Source organism: Notolepis coatsorum (genome assembly GCF_963971535.1).
Source record: "Notolepis coatsorum genome assembly, chromosome: 8".
Classification (NCBI taxonomy): Eukaryota; Metazoa; Chordata; class Actinopteri; order Aulopiformes; family Paralepididae; genus Notolepis; species Notolepis coatsorum.
In genome coordinates this window covers 58,886,591-58,902,373 of record NC_140172.1, presented here as the reverse complement: position 1 = coordinate 58,902,373, position 15,783 = coordinate 58,886,591, and the positions used below count along the sequence as shown (strand labels likewise).

At 42.7% G+C, this 15,783-nt stretch overlaps 1 protein-coding gene across 2 annotated transcripts in view; it reads left to right on the top strand.

Annotated features, from left to right (window-relative positions):
- Positions 1 to 15,783, top strand: part of mink1 (misshapen-like kinase 1) — a 255,643-nt gene that overhangs the window by 189,919 nt on the left and 49,941 nt on the right. For both annotated transcript variants that reach the window (XM_084320845.1, XM_084320846.1), the window contains 3 exons: positions 6,790 to 6,898; positions 8,450 to 8,566; positions 15,093 to 15,204. In XM_084320845.1, coding sequence (XP_084176971.1) covers positions 6,790 to 6,898; positions 8,450 to 8,566; positions 15,093 to 15,204 — 338 coding nt within the window. The remainder of the gene's footprint in view (positions 1 to 6,789; positions 6,899 to 8,449; positions 8,567 to 15,092; positions 15,205 to 15,783) is intronic.

Genomic DNA, 15,783 nt, shown 5'->3' with positions numbered 1-15,783 from the left:
TAATTATTCCATTCTGTTCTTCTTCCTTGTCCCCTCTTATTTCTCTATTATAGTAATCTCTAATCTGTAGATATCTGAAGTGGTCCTTGTTTTCTAGTCCAAATTTTTCCTTACATTTTTGTAGTGTTTGCATTTCCCCCTTCTCTATCATTTTGCATATCGCTGTTGCCCCCCCCCCCTCTCCCACCTTCTGAATCCATGGTCTAACCTCCCTGGTTTGAATCTCTTGTCATGTGCTACCCATCTCAGGACCCCTGACTGCTTCTCCAATTTGTGTGTTTTTACTACTCTGTTCCATATGTTCAAGGTGCATTTGGTGATTGGATCTAATAGTCCCTCTTTCTCTTTAAATAGTTCCATATCTCCCACCAGAGCTTGTACCTTGTATCCCTCCCCTTCTTTTTCAATGTCTTTCCATCTTGCCTCATATCTGTCGTTACACCAGCACGTCACTGCCCTCAGTTGTGCTGCATAGTAATAATCTTGTAGGCTGGGTACTGCCATCCCTCCCTCTTCCTTTGGTAGTTGTAGTGTTTTATATCTGACCCGTGGTCTCCTCCCCGCCCATATGAACCTCGATATCAGTCTGTCCCACTCCCTGAATTGATTCTGTGGTATTTGTATCGGTAGTGACTGGAATAGGTACAGTAACCTTGATAGTATGTTCATTTTAATGACCTCTATTCTTGAATTGAAGTCCAAGGGCATTACTGTCCATCTCTCTAAGTCTCTCTTGATGTTCTGATTTATCTGTGTATAGTTCGCCTCAAACAGTTTCTCCACCCCTCTCGTGATGTTCACCCCTAAGTATTTAGTCTTGTCCATGTCCCATCTTATCTTACTGTTCTCTAATTTCCGTCGTTGGGGTATAGTTCCATGCTAAGGTCTGTGTCTTTGTCACGTTTAGTTTGTATCCTGAGTAGTGGCCATATTCCTTCAGTAGATCCATCAGTGCCGGGAAGCTCTTGTCTGGTTGCTTCATGTATACTATCACGTCGTCTGCAAATAGGCCTAGTTTATATTCCGTTCCCTTTATCCTTACTCCCTTAATGTCCTCGGTCTGTCTGATCAGTTGTGCCAGTGGTTCTATGAAAACGGCGAAGAGCGTCGGTGAGAGACAACATCCCTGTCTGGTAGCCCTCTCTAATCTGATTCTATCCGTCAAGCTGCCATTCACCTTAACCCTCGCTGTCGGTTCTTGATATAGCGCCTTGATCATCTTCATCGCCCTCCCGTTCAGTCCGAACCTCATCAATGTTTTATATAAAAATGTCCAGCTCACACTGTCGAATGCTTTTTCTGCATCTAGGCTAGAGCTGCCGCGATTACCGCATTACCGCGGTATCGCTGTTACATCACGGCCACCGCAGAGTAGGCTGAATACCGCGTCACCGCTGGTTTTTATAATAATAATAATAATTTACCCTCCTCTCGTTGGGCTTGCGGCTCTGCAGATATACCCTACTCGTCTATCGAGGTTCCAAGCGACCCTATTGGGTACCAGAAAAGTCACATGAAACATTGCAGACCACTGATTGGTCAGAAGAGAGACGCGTCACACGTTTTTACGTCCTGAATGTCAGTTCATCACAACAGCTAATAACGTTAGCTTTAACTCTCCGCCGGAGTGGACTATCATCGCTCTTCAGGAGTACTAAACGAGACATAATGATTTTACTGTCTGCAACGAATGTTATAATAAAAGCCCTTCGTTCTATACACTTGTCTGATTGAAAACGTTATTAACAGACCGCAGAATGGGACAACTCAGCAGTCAGCACGCTCTGAGCAAAGAACGGAACTGAGATATGAATAGAGTATTGCTTGCTATGGTCCGGTAAATACGCTGATGTTATTGAACGCATAACTATATAATGTCAATGCCACAAAACGAATGCCTTTATTATAAAGTAGTAACTTTATAGTAATAATAATAAGAAAGGGTCGGGGGGGTGCCCGCGACACCGAGTGAACTGCGCATCCGTGTTTCACTTTCAATAACTAATGCGTGCTTGCCGAATCCCAAACAATATTCATGCTGCAAAGTCATCCTCTAAAGATAGACATTTAGACTAGAGGCAGGCTATAGGCTATATGCTATAAAGAGTAGACTACTACTAAAAAAAAAAAATGCATTCAAACTTTATTTTTTTATTTTTTTTGTGCGTGCGGTAAAAACCGCGGCGGTAGGAAATATTTTGCAAATTTGTGCGATAAGGAAATAATCAATACCGCGGCAGCTCTAATCTAGGCTAATCAGTACCGCGCTACCCCCTTGTTTTTGTATCTCCTCTACTATGTGTAATGTCTTTCTCACGTTGTCCTGTGTCTGTCTCCCTTTAATAAATCCAGTTTGATCTTCATCTATAATGTCTGGCATAAACGTCTCAAATCTCTTTGATATTATCGATGTATACATCTTGTAATCCACGTTAAGTATGGACACAGGTCTGAAACTACTACATAATTCCCTATCCTTCCCTTCCTTCGGTATCGTGGTGATTATGGCTTCCTTCCACGAGGGGGGCATTTTACCCTCTTCCATCGTGTGTCTGAACGCCGCCCCTAACATGGGTGCTAATTCAGTTCTAAATGTCTTGTAGAATTCCGATGGGAATCCGTCGCTCCCCGGAGACTTGTTGTTTTTAGCTCTACTAATTGCCTCTTCCAGTTCTTGTTCCGTAATTATTTTATTTAATTCTTCATTCTGTTCTTTCCCTATCGATGGTAACTCTTAGCTTCTCCAGATATGTTTCTATTTCCTCTTCTCCCGCTGCTTTTGGCTGTGTGTATAATTTCTCATAGTATTCTCTAAATGTCCTCTCTATTTCAGTTGGGTCCCTCAATATTTCATTAGTCTTTGTATCCCTTATTGTGTGTATCGTGTTCAACTTCTGTTGCGTCCTAATTCTCCTAGCCTACAGTCTGGTCGATTTTGGTCCCCCTTCATAGTACGTTTGTTTCATGAACCTCGCTTTCTTTTCTATTTCCGTCAATAATTCCCTATTTATCCTGGCCTTTACTTCTTTGATTTCTCCGAGCGTTTCCTGTTCTTTTGATATCTGGTGTCTCCCCTCTAGCTTCTTCAGCTTCCCTATCAGATTGTGATATGTCTCCGTTCTGGCCTTCTTCAGCATTGCTGTTTTTTCCATCAATTTCCCCCTTATCACCACCTTCAGTGTGTCCCATAGAATGTTCGGGTCTACCGCCCCGTTGTCATTTTCTTCCTTATATCTGGCTATCTCCTCCTTGATCTGACTCACCACCCCCTTGTTATTTAATATTCCTACATTTAGTCTTCAAATCGTGTTCCTCCGTCTCCCTTCTAGATCTACTGTCAGATATATGGCACTGTGATCCGATATGTCCGCCACTCCTATACTGCTCTCCCGTGCCCTGTAACTGTCCCCCGTCGTCATCAAAAAGTAGTCTATTCTCGCATATGTCACGTGTGGGTGTGAGTAATGTGTGTATTCCCTGTCCATGGCGTGCATCCCCCTCCAAACGTCTGTAATTCCCATTTCCGTCATCTGAATATTCATATATCTACTGGTGGGTGCTCGTCCTTTTCTAGTACTCGTGGTGTCTAGGTCGTGATTCAGTACTACGTTAAAATCTCCCGTGCATATCAATATCCCTTCTAGTTCCATCACTATCATATCAAAAATGGTCTCATATAAATCCCTCTCACTCTCTGGGGGTGCATAAACATTCACTAACGTAACCATTTGGCCCTCCATTTTCCCCTTCACCAGCACAAACCTTCCCTCCTTGTCTCTTACTTCCTTGATCAATTCAAATTTGACTGTTTTTGATTAACGTGATTACTCCTCTCCTCGGGTTTTGTTTAAAGGAACTATAGTATGCATTTTCATATCCAAATCTCTTCAGTTTCTCATGATCCTGTGCTACCAAATGTGTCTCCTGCAGAAAAATCACTTCCATCTCACTTTTTTTACATTTCAACATCACTTTGCCCCTCTTTATCGCATTATTCATTCCATTAACGTTTAACGACATAATTTTTATACCTTTAACCATTGTCATCTTTCTTCTTCTTTCGTCTGTCAGTCCCCCCCATGTCACACTCATTCCCCCCTCCGGTTGGAGCCTCCGCTCTCTTCACCGAATACATATAATGATTAACATAAATAAAAAAAACATAAACTTTACATAAAGTGCTCCCAAGGCGTTCGGGGGGTCCCTGTGTCCCCCCCTGTCCCCTGCTGGTGGGTGAGGGGTAATTGCTCTCCTAGCGAGAGGCCCCCTCCTGACGGCTTGGGGGTTTGAAACCCTTACCCCCAATCGCTCGTCATATTTGTCCAGCTTTCTTACTGTTTTTTTTTTGTTGCTGTCGAGCTCCTGGTCATAAGCGCTCTGTCCTTCCTTCTGACCAAAGACCCTCTTTTCCTGGTCCTTCTCAATGTGACTCATATGTTTCAATGTCCCTCCTTCCTCCCATACCCGTGTGCGGTGTCTCCTGTGTACCCCTTTTTACTTTCTTTTCCTCTCCTCTATTTTCTATGTGATGTCCATTTATCCCCTTAATCCCTCCCAACTGTGTTACTCACAGCGTGTGTCTATGTATTTGTTTCAGTATGTTCTGTGTCTCGCCTATCAAACCTAGTTATATTTCCATTTATTTCCTCCATCAGCTTGTGTATTATGTGTCCATGTATACGTTATGTTCATTTCTATATCCTGCCTCTACCTGGGAATGTGTGTTTATGCATATGTTATTTCAGTTCTATATTTTGTCTCTATTTGAATAGTTTTTTCAATCTCTTGTGCGTGTACTCATCCGTTCGCCTCCTCCCGCCTCCTCTCCCCTCCTTCTCCGTCTCTGGCCTCCTCATCCGTCTCCGTCCTCGTTCTGTCACGTTTCACCTCAGCCTTCTCCTCTCTCCTCCCTCCTCTCCCTGGTTTCGGTCTCCTGCTCTGGTCCATCTGCGTGCCCCCTCCAATCTCTGCTGTAGGCTCTGCGTCTGGTCCTCCTGTCTCCTTCCTTCTCCGTCCTCCGTCATCTGCATCCCCCGTCGTCTCATCTCCTGCGCCGCTTCTCGTGCCGTCGCATACGTCACCGTCCCTTCCTCCCAGTGAATCCTTAGCGAGGTCATGGGTGACTGGAATCTCATTCCGTTTTCTTTCAGAGTTTTCTTCAGTCCCGCGTAGGACCTGCGTGTTATTGCTACCGCTGTCGAGTAATCGTGATCAAACGATAGTCTTTTCTTTTCGATTTCAATCTTCTTGGTCCACGCGGTTCTGAGTATCAATTCCTTAATCTCAAATCTCAGAAAGTTAATAATCACCGCTCTCGGAGGTCTGTCCGGTTTCGGTCTCGGAGCCAACGCCCTGTGGGCCCTCTGAATCTCCATTTTTTCCAGTCATGTCTCCTTCAATTGCTCCTTGATAAGCTTTTCTACATAATGGGTCACCGATTCCCCTTCGACTCCTTCTTTCAATCCCCATATTCTGATGTTATTTCTCCGTGACCTCCCCTCCATGTCCGACATCTTTGTCTCCATCTGTTCTTGTTTCTGAATCGCACATGTTAATACCTCGTGTATCTCCGTGTTCCATTCCTCCGCTTGTGCCGTCCTAGTCTGTAACTCGGTCACGTTTCTGTCCTGTTCCGCCATCTTCTCCTCCACCCTTTTGAGTTCTGTATTCATTTCACCTCTGAAGTCCTCCTGTTCCTTCCTCAATTCCTCCCGTAGCTTCCCAATATCATTCCTTATCGTGTCCGTGTTCAGTTTTATCGCCGCTGTTATGTTCTCCAGTATCCCGGCCTGCATGACCACGGCCCATCCTGGCATTCCCGTGTCTGCCTCAGCGGGACCTCCCCCTTCTTCCGCCTGTCTTTTCTCGGCTTCGCTTCGGGGACTCTGTTTCTTCAAATTCTCTTCTTCTCGTGTGTTCTCCATTTCTCTTTCCTTCACAATCGTTGTCTCTTCCTTACTTCTCGTGTGCATTTTCATTTTTAATTACTTTTCGGGTCCTTTTTTATCCGTTTTTTCGCTCATTTGACCAGGAGCTCTATCGCACGTGTTACCCGTCTGCTCTCATACCGGAAGTCCGAATTACTCATTCTTAACTGTATATCAGCATTGTTCCACAAGTTAACCCCAATAATAGAAATACCGTACACCTCCTTTAATCCCTTTCTTAGTTTTTTGAACAGTAAATTTACAAATATCTCTCCAATCATATTTTCTTTCATGTATTGAAAAAAAACTTTTGCACCCCGTCTGGGAGTAACTTTGCTTTAGCTCTGTACATTATTTGCATAGTTTTATAATAAACCAAATCATTAGATTTCATAATATGAGACTTTATAAACAATGGATTTGCGTGTTCATAGTAACCAGCCTTGAAAAGGTTCTGAATGGCCCGCTTTTGCAGTAAGACTCATCTAGACTCATGAGTAACTGCTAGGGAGAGAGGAACCTCGCCTAAACCAAGCGCAGTATTTCCACATGTCGGAACACATCTGCTCTGGAGAATTGCATGTTGTGTGCTACATGTCCGAAAAGGCAACTCCGGGCAATGCTGATTCTCTGTGCATTGTCCTGAGTGCATGTCCAAAAAGGACTTAATTGTGTTAGGCTTGTTTTTGTTAACAAGAATCCGGTGTGGAAAAATAACAAATTAAAAAAAATGTCAGGGGTGTCCCTTTATCTGCTGTCAGATGTTTTCTTTTCACTCACTGAAAAAGTCTTTCTTCTTCCATTTTCCGTTTCCTCTGTCCTTCTCTTTGCTCTGACTTCCTGTCCTCTCTTGTTGTTTCAGTCACCGCGATGCGGACACAGACTCTGTCAACACCATGGTGGTCCACGAGGAGGAGGGCGAGGTGGAGCAGGCGGGGGGTTACGGGGACCAGACCATGCTGGTGCAGAGGGTGAGACAGGACACACTTCAACGGATATAGCTGGGTGGCTTAGAAGGATATATAACTGGTCAAACATCTGCAGTGTTACCTCTTATCTAAAGACATCTACAAGTGAGCTAGCGACCACCACCATTTTTTGGGGCTCCTCATTCACTTCTATTTATTTTGGGGGATATAGTATTAGTCATACTTCTGGAAGTGTAAACAAACTACTGCTGTGCAGATTTCAATAAAACAGACAATTCTGAAGAAAGATTCTAAACATCCTGTGAAAAGTTGACAACCTGTAATTGGTTTACAAAACTTACTTACTTTTCCCTTTCTTAAAATAAATAAACAATGCAATAATCTACATAAATGTAGATTACAAAGCACATAGGAGATTCCTCTCTGAGAACAAGAGCCAGTAGAGTTGAGGGAAATAAATAATGATGATAATAATTCTTTTTTTAAATAATGAAAGGGGGGAAGAAAAAATAAATAAGGAATACATTTTTAACACATTGTCTGCCATGCATTGTACCCATCCTTATGCCCAGTCTGCCAGTGCTGTAACCCTATGGAGATGTTTACCTTCTTTGCAGGGCTATAACTCTTTAAATATTATAGCTATATCGACATTACTATGGCCCATTCAACATCGGGTATCTATCGTTCCGGATGTGGGAACGTTATATTTTTTCATTCATACATTGTCGTGTTAGTACCGTCGAGAATATAAGTATGTTTTTAAGGTTTTCTGCAGTAATTCCTAAAACGTGAGTTATAGGCCCTGAAGCATATGATAGATTATCGATTGGCGTTTCTTTCCTATACACGCTATATTAAAAAATTCAAATGTATATGATTGGTATACATTATACTTCCGGTTTGGCTTGGAGTGTAAATCGCCCGACATCCACCAGGCGGCGTTATTGAGGCGTTGCAATATCAGACAGGGTCCAGCTGCAGTCCCGGAGGGAGGCTGGATGAATTATGAATGCCATGGCGAACAAATTAAATATTGATCCCAAAAACGAGTTTATTCGTTGTTGGCGAACAACGCATGGCGGGCAATAACGAATTATCACGTTTTTGGCGCACAATGTGTTAATAAAGAATAATTAAACATTTAAAATTGAACTAGATTAAATATAGTAACGAGTAAGTGTAAATAGTAAATACATATACACACACGACACAAATAACATCAGTTTTAGGTACTGTGATATAAAGTCAACCTTCTCCTTATTCGTATTCTTTTATGAACCAAACATACGCCTAGAAGATGCTTTTCAGGTATTTGCCCAGGATTTTCAAACAAGATGGTGCTGAGTCGCACATAGGCGGCGATCATGAGGGAGTGGTCCTGAGGGCCATGGCCTCCCTCTGTATCTGTGCATGAGGTTTGATGAGGCGCTGTGATGTGTGTTGTGGTCCTGAGGGCCGTGGCCTCCCTCTGTATCTGTGCATGAGGTTTGATGAGGCGCTGTGATGCGTGTTGTGGTCCTGAGGGCCGTGGCCTCCCTCTGTATCTGTGCATGAGGTCTGATGAGACGCTGCTGTGATGTGTGTTGACAGACGCCAGAGAAGCGCAGCCACAATGGATACACCAACCTGCCTGATGTGGTACAGCCTTCCCACTCCCCTACCGACTCTGGCTCCCACTCCTCTCCAGGGAAGGTCTCGGTGTATGATGTAAGTCCTCCCGTCTTGCAGAACCGCCCGGTGGTTATTCTTATTATTGCGGTCCCTGCTGTTCCTCATGCTCCAGCTCCAGCTAAATTGGCCACAAACGACAATGGGGTCGAGCTCCTGTCTGTACTAGGGATTAGTTAGAAATATAGAATAGTCGTGGCAGTCTCCACATTCGATTTTCATGTCTGAGTCGGGGGGGGGGGGGGGGGGGGGGGGGGGGGGGGAATATATATATATATATTTTTATTATAATTTAAGTGAAACAAACTATTCTTATTTAATTCATTTTTATATTTAGAGGCAGCCTAATTTTCATAGCCTAATTGATCTAAAAGATGCACATGCTACTGTTTCTGTTTGTTTATTAAAAGCGGTTGATAGGCCAATGCAATGCTGTTATTGTAGGCTACGATGGTGAATGGTGTCATTTTGATTTATTGTCTGTCAGCTGAGCCGATCAACGTTCTGAAGGACTATCTCAACTTCAGATTCTGAAGTGCCTATTTATGTGCAATACCCTTTGATTTTAATCATCCATTCTATTAAAAAGAATAACTGAATTTACGTAATAGAATTTATTAGAATATTCTGTCTTACACTTTCAGCGCCAGCCGTTTTATCCATTCTTGTAGTCAATGGGCCACGCTTTAAAAGATAGGGATTTTCGCTGTGCGTCACAATGTTTGCAGGGCTATATCTATATTCTATATTATAGCTATGGAGACAATACTATGGCTCATTTGACAGTCACTATCTATCGTCCAACATGTAAAAACTAGTAAATCTTTTCATGTATACGATCGCGTGTTATCCCGTGGTGAATATTGTATAGTTTCAGAGTGATCCTGACTAATTCCTGGAAGCTGCGTTATGGAGCACTATGTGAATTTCGTTCGCGTTTCTCGTCTGGACACGCTACTGTTTCCAAATCGAAGGTATATAATTGGTATCATGTTTTATCACAAATTCATCAAAGGGGGGGGGGGGTCGTTTTTTTGATGCTCTGATCGCCAGCAACGGCATTCGTTTTGAATACTATACGTTGATCGGCTGGATCGATGTGAAATAATTGTAGGATCAAGGTGGAATTGACGTCAGATAGTCCTTACCTTTGATCGGGGTTATTCCAAAAAGAATATTCCAATTGTCTGATCGCGTTTTCCAGTATTGATGTCCATCGCGTCCCTGACATGAAGTGGCACGAGATATGCCTCAAGTGTGCTAAACGCATTTCAAAGTGCTCAGATGAAGCGATTCACTTGGCTTGGTCTAAATTCTCCGCCCGGACGACATTAGATGTGACACACAGTCTGGAACAGGGTTTCAAAGTATGGCTTTCAACGGTAACATAGAGGTCCGTGAGACTGTATAGAATAAAAAAATGTAATAAAAGAAAAAACTATAAACGATCGAAAACCCGACTATAGTCGTGGTTGGCCGTGAATGAGTTAAGAACAGTAGACTATTCGAAAATGATTTTGGTCAGTCATGCACATTCCTACAAGATGACCGCCACAAAGGAATGCAAAGTCGATGGGGTCGAGCTCTCGTCTGTACAAGCTGACTGAAGTTCACTGAAATCGACTTTGTCTGCACTGTGGAGTACATTTGGGTGAGCTTCGGTCAGCTCGTACAGACGGGAGCTCGACCCCATTGACTTTGCATTGGTCTGTGCCGGTCAACTTGTACATATGGAAGCTCGACCCCATTGACTTTGCATTGGTTTGTGGCAGCTGGAGCTAGTATGAGGAGCAGCATTGAATGTGCCAAGAAAGGACTCCACTGATGAACAATATCATTGGTAAGTAGGAAATGCGATTAGAGTTCCAAAAATCTGAACTATCCCTTTAATTGAACCCTTGAGACAGAGGACCATCTGTCTGTTTTGAAAATGTTGAATGTTGTACGGAAACCTCTACCGTCTTCAACGACGAATGTTCACAGCACTCCAGCTTAGCATCAGAGTCTGAAAACATCGTTTGAGTGAAAACTTAAAATGGAGGTGTATGGTTCTTCATCTGAAGGATTTAGTTAGTCTTCTATACCAGGGGTTCCCAAAGTCGGGGTCGCGACCCACAGGAGGGTCGTGAGCCGCCGCGGGGGGGTCGCCAGATGATTTCCAAATTTTTATTTTTATTTCTTTTTTCTTTTTTAATGCAGTCAGGCCACTGAACTTAGAAGCAGGCCAGGACAGTGTTTCTAGTTGCAGCAGTGCAATAGTTAGATAACCTATGTGGGGAACAACCAGGAGATCACTGCAACGCACACAAGTTGGAGAACTATCTCTCTCTCTCTCTCTCTCTCTCTCTCTCTCTCTCTCTTGCTCTCACACACACACACATAAAAGGAGCCGCATGTGATTGGTGGAGGCGGGACCCTTACAAAAAACTGTTGTTGCTAATCATTGACACATGCTAGCCTGTAATAATCCCCCCCAGTAAAATCTACTTTGCATTTGATATATTGCAAATATATGCCATCACACACACTGGCATTTAAAGGGTTAGAATTATAAAATTAATATGTGGTGTTATGATCAGGGCTGAAGTTCAATAAAAGATTGTATTATTTTCAATCTGACATTACAAAAAAAACTGAAAATCCATCAAAATCAGTGTTGTTGCTAATCATACATATGCTAGCCTGTTTTTTAACAATAATTTGTGATGCCATCACAAACACTGGCATTTAAAGGGTACAAATAAAAAAAATGCCTGCACCAGAATGCAGGAAATTAAGTCTTTGTAACAAGAAATGTCCTGGTGGGGGACCCCCAGACCCCCTGCTTAAAAAGTGGCCTGACTGGGGCTATATGTTGCACTATATTTCCTGGCCTGAATGATTTCCCCAGTCCGGCCCTGGTTAAAAGCCGTTTGAACGTGTGCATGTTTCAACCATACATTTCCATACAGAGACCTGGTCATCCTTGTATGTTTGATGTAGTCATTCTGTCCTCTCCTTAGTATCAGTCCAGAGGCCTGGTCATCCTTGTATGTTTGATGTAGTCATTGATTCTGTCCTCTCCTTAGTATCAGTCCATAGACCTGGTCATCCTTGTATGTAGGGCTGCAACTAATGACTAATTTGGTAGTCGACTAATCTGCCGATTATTTTTTCGATTAGTCGACTAATCGAAAACCAATGTAAACAACAACAAAAAAAAATTATTTTCTTTTTTCTTTTTTTATATAATTACCTATCTTTGTGAAAGTGGCTTCTCAGCTCTGGTCCAGCTGAAGACAGAGCAGAGGAACAGATTGGACATTGAGCATGACCTCAGAGTTGCTTGTCTACCATCACCCCAGACTTTGAGACTCTTGTCAGGACCACACAACAACATCATAACATGATGATCCCATAGCAAATTAAAATAATGACTCATGAAACATTTGAATTTGGATCTTTAAGCCACTTTAAATGAAAATGTATTTGAAGAACAATACAGCAATCACTCATAACAAGATAAATAAATAAAATAATACAAATTAAAGTGGAAGTGTACTTTAAATAACTTTTGTTTGCTGTGTGTGAGAGGAGTCCGTGTGTGTGTGTATGTGTGTGTGTCTTACTCTGATCGCTGTGTGAGTGAGAGGAGTGTGTGTACTGTGTAATTTGTGTGTGTGTCTTACTCTGATCGCTGTGTGAGTGAGAGGTGTGTACTGTGTAATTTGTGTATGTGTGTGTGTCTTACTCTGATCGCTGTGTGTGAGTGAGAGGAGTGTGAATGTGTGTGTGTCTTACTCTGATCGCTGTGTGTGAGAGAGAGGAGTGTGAATGTGTGTGTGTCTTACTCTGATCGCTGTGTGTGAGTGAGAGGAGTGTGTATGTGTGTGTGTCTTACTCTGATCGCTGTGTGTGAGTGAGAGGAGTGTGTATGTGTGTGTCTTACTCTGATCGCTGTGTGTGAGTGAGAGGAGTGCGTGTGTAATGTATTGTGTGTCTAGTCTGATCATCATCTCCTGCAGGGGAACAATGTTTTCAATGTCCAAAATTTGCTATGGGATCATCATGTTATGATGTTGTCTGGAACCCTGAGAAGCCACTCTCACAAAGATAGGTAGTGCACAAAAAAATAAAAAATAAAATAAATAAATGTTTTTTTTTTTTTGTTTTTTTTTATGACTAATCGACGCAACAATTTCTCGTCGACGATTTTTTTTATAATCGACGTCGTCGAAAATGTTGAATGTTGTACGGAAACCTCTACCGTCTTCAACGACGAATGTTCACAGCACTCCAGCTTAGCATCAGAGTCTGAAAACATCGTTTGAGTGAAAACTTAAAATGGAGGTGTATGGTTCTTCATCTGAAGGATTTAGTTAGTCTTCTATACCAGGGGTTCCCAAAGTCGGGGTCGCGACCCACAGGAGGGTCGTGAGCCGCCGCGGGGGGGTCGCCAGATGATTTCCAAATTTTTATTTTTATTTATTTTTAATTTTTTAATGCAGTCAGGCCACTGAACTTAGAAGCAGGCCAGGACAGTGTTTCTAGTTGCAGCAGTGCAATAGTTAGATAACCTATGTGGGGAACAACCAGGAGATCACTGCAACGCACACAAGTTGGAGAACTATCTCTCTCTCTCTCTCTCTCTCTCTCTCTCTCTCTCTCTTGCTCTCACACACACACATAAAAGGAGCCGCATGTGATTGGTGGAGGCGGGACCCTTACAAAAAACTGTTGTTGCTAATCATTGACACATGCTAGCCTGTAATAATCCCCCCCAGTAAAATCTACTTTGCATTTGATATATTGCAAATATATGCCATCACACACACTGGCATTTAAAGGGTTAGAATTATAAAATTTATATGTGGTGTTATGATCAGGGCTGAAGTTCAATAAAAGATTGTATTATTTTCAATCTGACATTACAAAAAAAACTGAAAATCCATCAAAATCAGTGTTGTTGCTAATCATACATATGCTAGCCTGTTTTTTAACAATAATTTGTGATGCCATCACAAACACTGGCATTTAAAGGGTACAAATAAAAAAAAAATGCCTGCACCAGAATGCAGGAAATTAAGTCTTTGTAACAAGAAATGTCCTGGTGGGGGACCCCCAGACCCGTGCTTAAAAAGTGGCCTGACTGGGGCTATATGTTGCACTATATTTCCTGGCCTGAATGATTTCCCCAGTCCGGCCTGGTTAAAAGCCGTTTGAACGTGTGCATGTTTCAACCATACATTTCCATACAGAGACCTGGTCATCCTTGTATGTTTGATGTAGTCATTCTGTCCTCTCCTTAGTATCAGTCCAGAGGCCTGGTCATCCTTGTATGTTTGATGTAGTCATTGATTCTGTCCTCTCCTTAGTATCAGTCCATAGACCTGGTCATCCTTGTATGTAGGGCTGCAACTAATGACTAATTTGGTAGTCGACTAATCTGCCGATTATTTTTTCGATTAGTCGACTAATCGAAAACCAATGTAAACAACAACAAAAAAAAATTATTTTCTTTTTTCTTTTTTATATAATTACCTATCTTTGTGAAAGTGGCTTCTCAGCTCTGGTCCAGCTGAAGACAGAGCAGAGGAACAGATTGGACATTGAGCATGACCTCAGAGTTGCTTGTCTACCATCACCCCAGACTTTGAGACTCTTGTCAGGACCAAACAACAACATCATAACATGATGATCCCATAGCAAATTAAAATAATGACTCATGAAACATTTGAATTTGGATCTTTAAGCCACTTTAAATGAAAATGTATTTGAAGAACAATACAGCAATCACTCATAACAAGATAAATAAATAAAATAATACAAATTAAAGTGGAAGTGTACTTTAAATAACTTTTGTTTGCTGTGTGTGAGAGGAGTCCGTGTGTGTGTGTATGTGTGTGTGTCTTACTCTGATCGCTGTGTGAGTGAGAGGAGTGTGTGTACTGTGTAATTTGTGTGTGTGTCTTACTCTGATCGCTGTGTGAGTGAGAGGTGTGTACTGTGTAATTTGTGTATGTGTGTGTGTCTTACTCTGATCGCTGTGTGTGAGTGAGAGGAGTGAATGTGTGTGTGTCTTACTCTGATCGCTGTGTGTGAGAGAGAGGAGTGTGAATGTGTGTGTGTCTTACTCTGATCGCTGTGTGTGAGTGAGAGGAGTGTGTATGTGTGTGTGTCTTACTCTGATCGCTGTGTGTGAGTGAGAGGAGTGTGTATGTGTGTGTCTTACTCTGATCGCTGTGTGTGAGTGAGAGGAGTGCGTGTGTAATGTATTGTGTGTCTAGTCTGATCATCATCTCCTGCAGGGGAACAATGTTTCAATGTCCAAAATTTGCTATGGGATCATCATGTTATGATGTTGTCTGGAACCCTGAGAAGCCACTCTCACAAAGATAGGTAGTGCACAAAAAAATAAAAAATAAAATAAATGTTTTTTTTTTTTTTTTTTTTTTTTTAATGACTAATCGACGCAACAATTTCTCGTCGACGATTTTTTTATAATCGACATCGTCGATTATGTCGACTAATCGTTGCAGCCCTACTTGTATGTTTAATGTAGTCATTCTGTCCTTCCTCTCCTTAGTATCAGTCCAGAGGCCTGGTCAAAGCGTCCGGCAAGTCCTCTTTCACCACCTTCGTGGACCTGGGCATGTACCAGACACCAGGGGGTGCAGGGGAGACCATCTCTGCTAGTGGTGAGTTACAAGCTTCCCATACTTACAAGTGTCTTTTTTTTTTATCCACTTTTTCTCCCATTTTCTATATTTTCTCCCATCCCAATTTCGTATCATCCAATTCAACCCTCCCCTGTCACGGACGCTGTTTCTTGCCTCCCACAAGCCGGCTGCAATGTGGACTAAGTCATACATAGCACAAGTCCCCTCCGGTACTTGAGGTAACAGCAGTCGCATCTTTTCACCTGCGCAGCTCGATCTCTCAGTGGCGAGGCGTAACGCGTGGGAGGCTCACGCTGCCCCCGACACTTCCTGATTCTACTGCGCAGGCGCACCAACCGACCTGTAGGAGTCGCTGTCCACAACGCCCGATCCCCACCCATCAGTTTCCCACCCCCTAATACGGCCAATGTGTATTAGTACGGACGACCAGCTAAACTGAAAGCAAATGTGGAGCGCTGGGCTCGAACTGACGAGCCCAGCGTCTCCAGCATTTCGTGGCGAGGGCCTTGCCCACTACGCCACGTAGCCGCCCCATACTTACAAGTGTCTTGAACTCTTAACATGGGGGCAACTGTAGACGGGAGATACTATACAGCT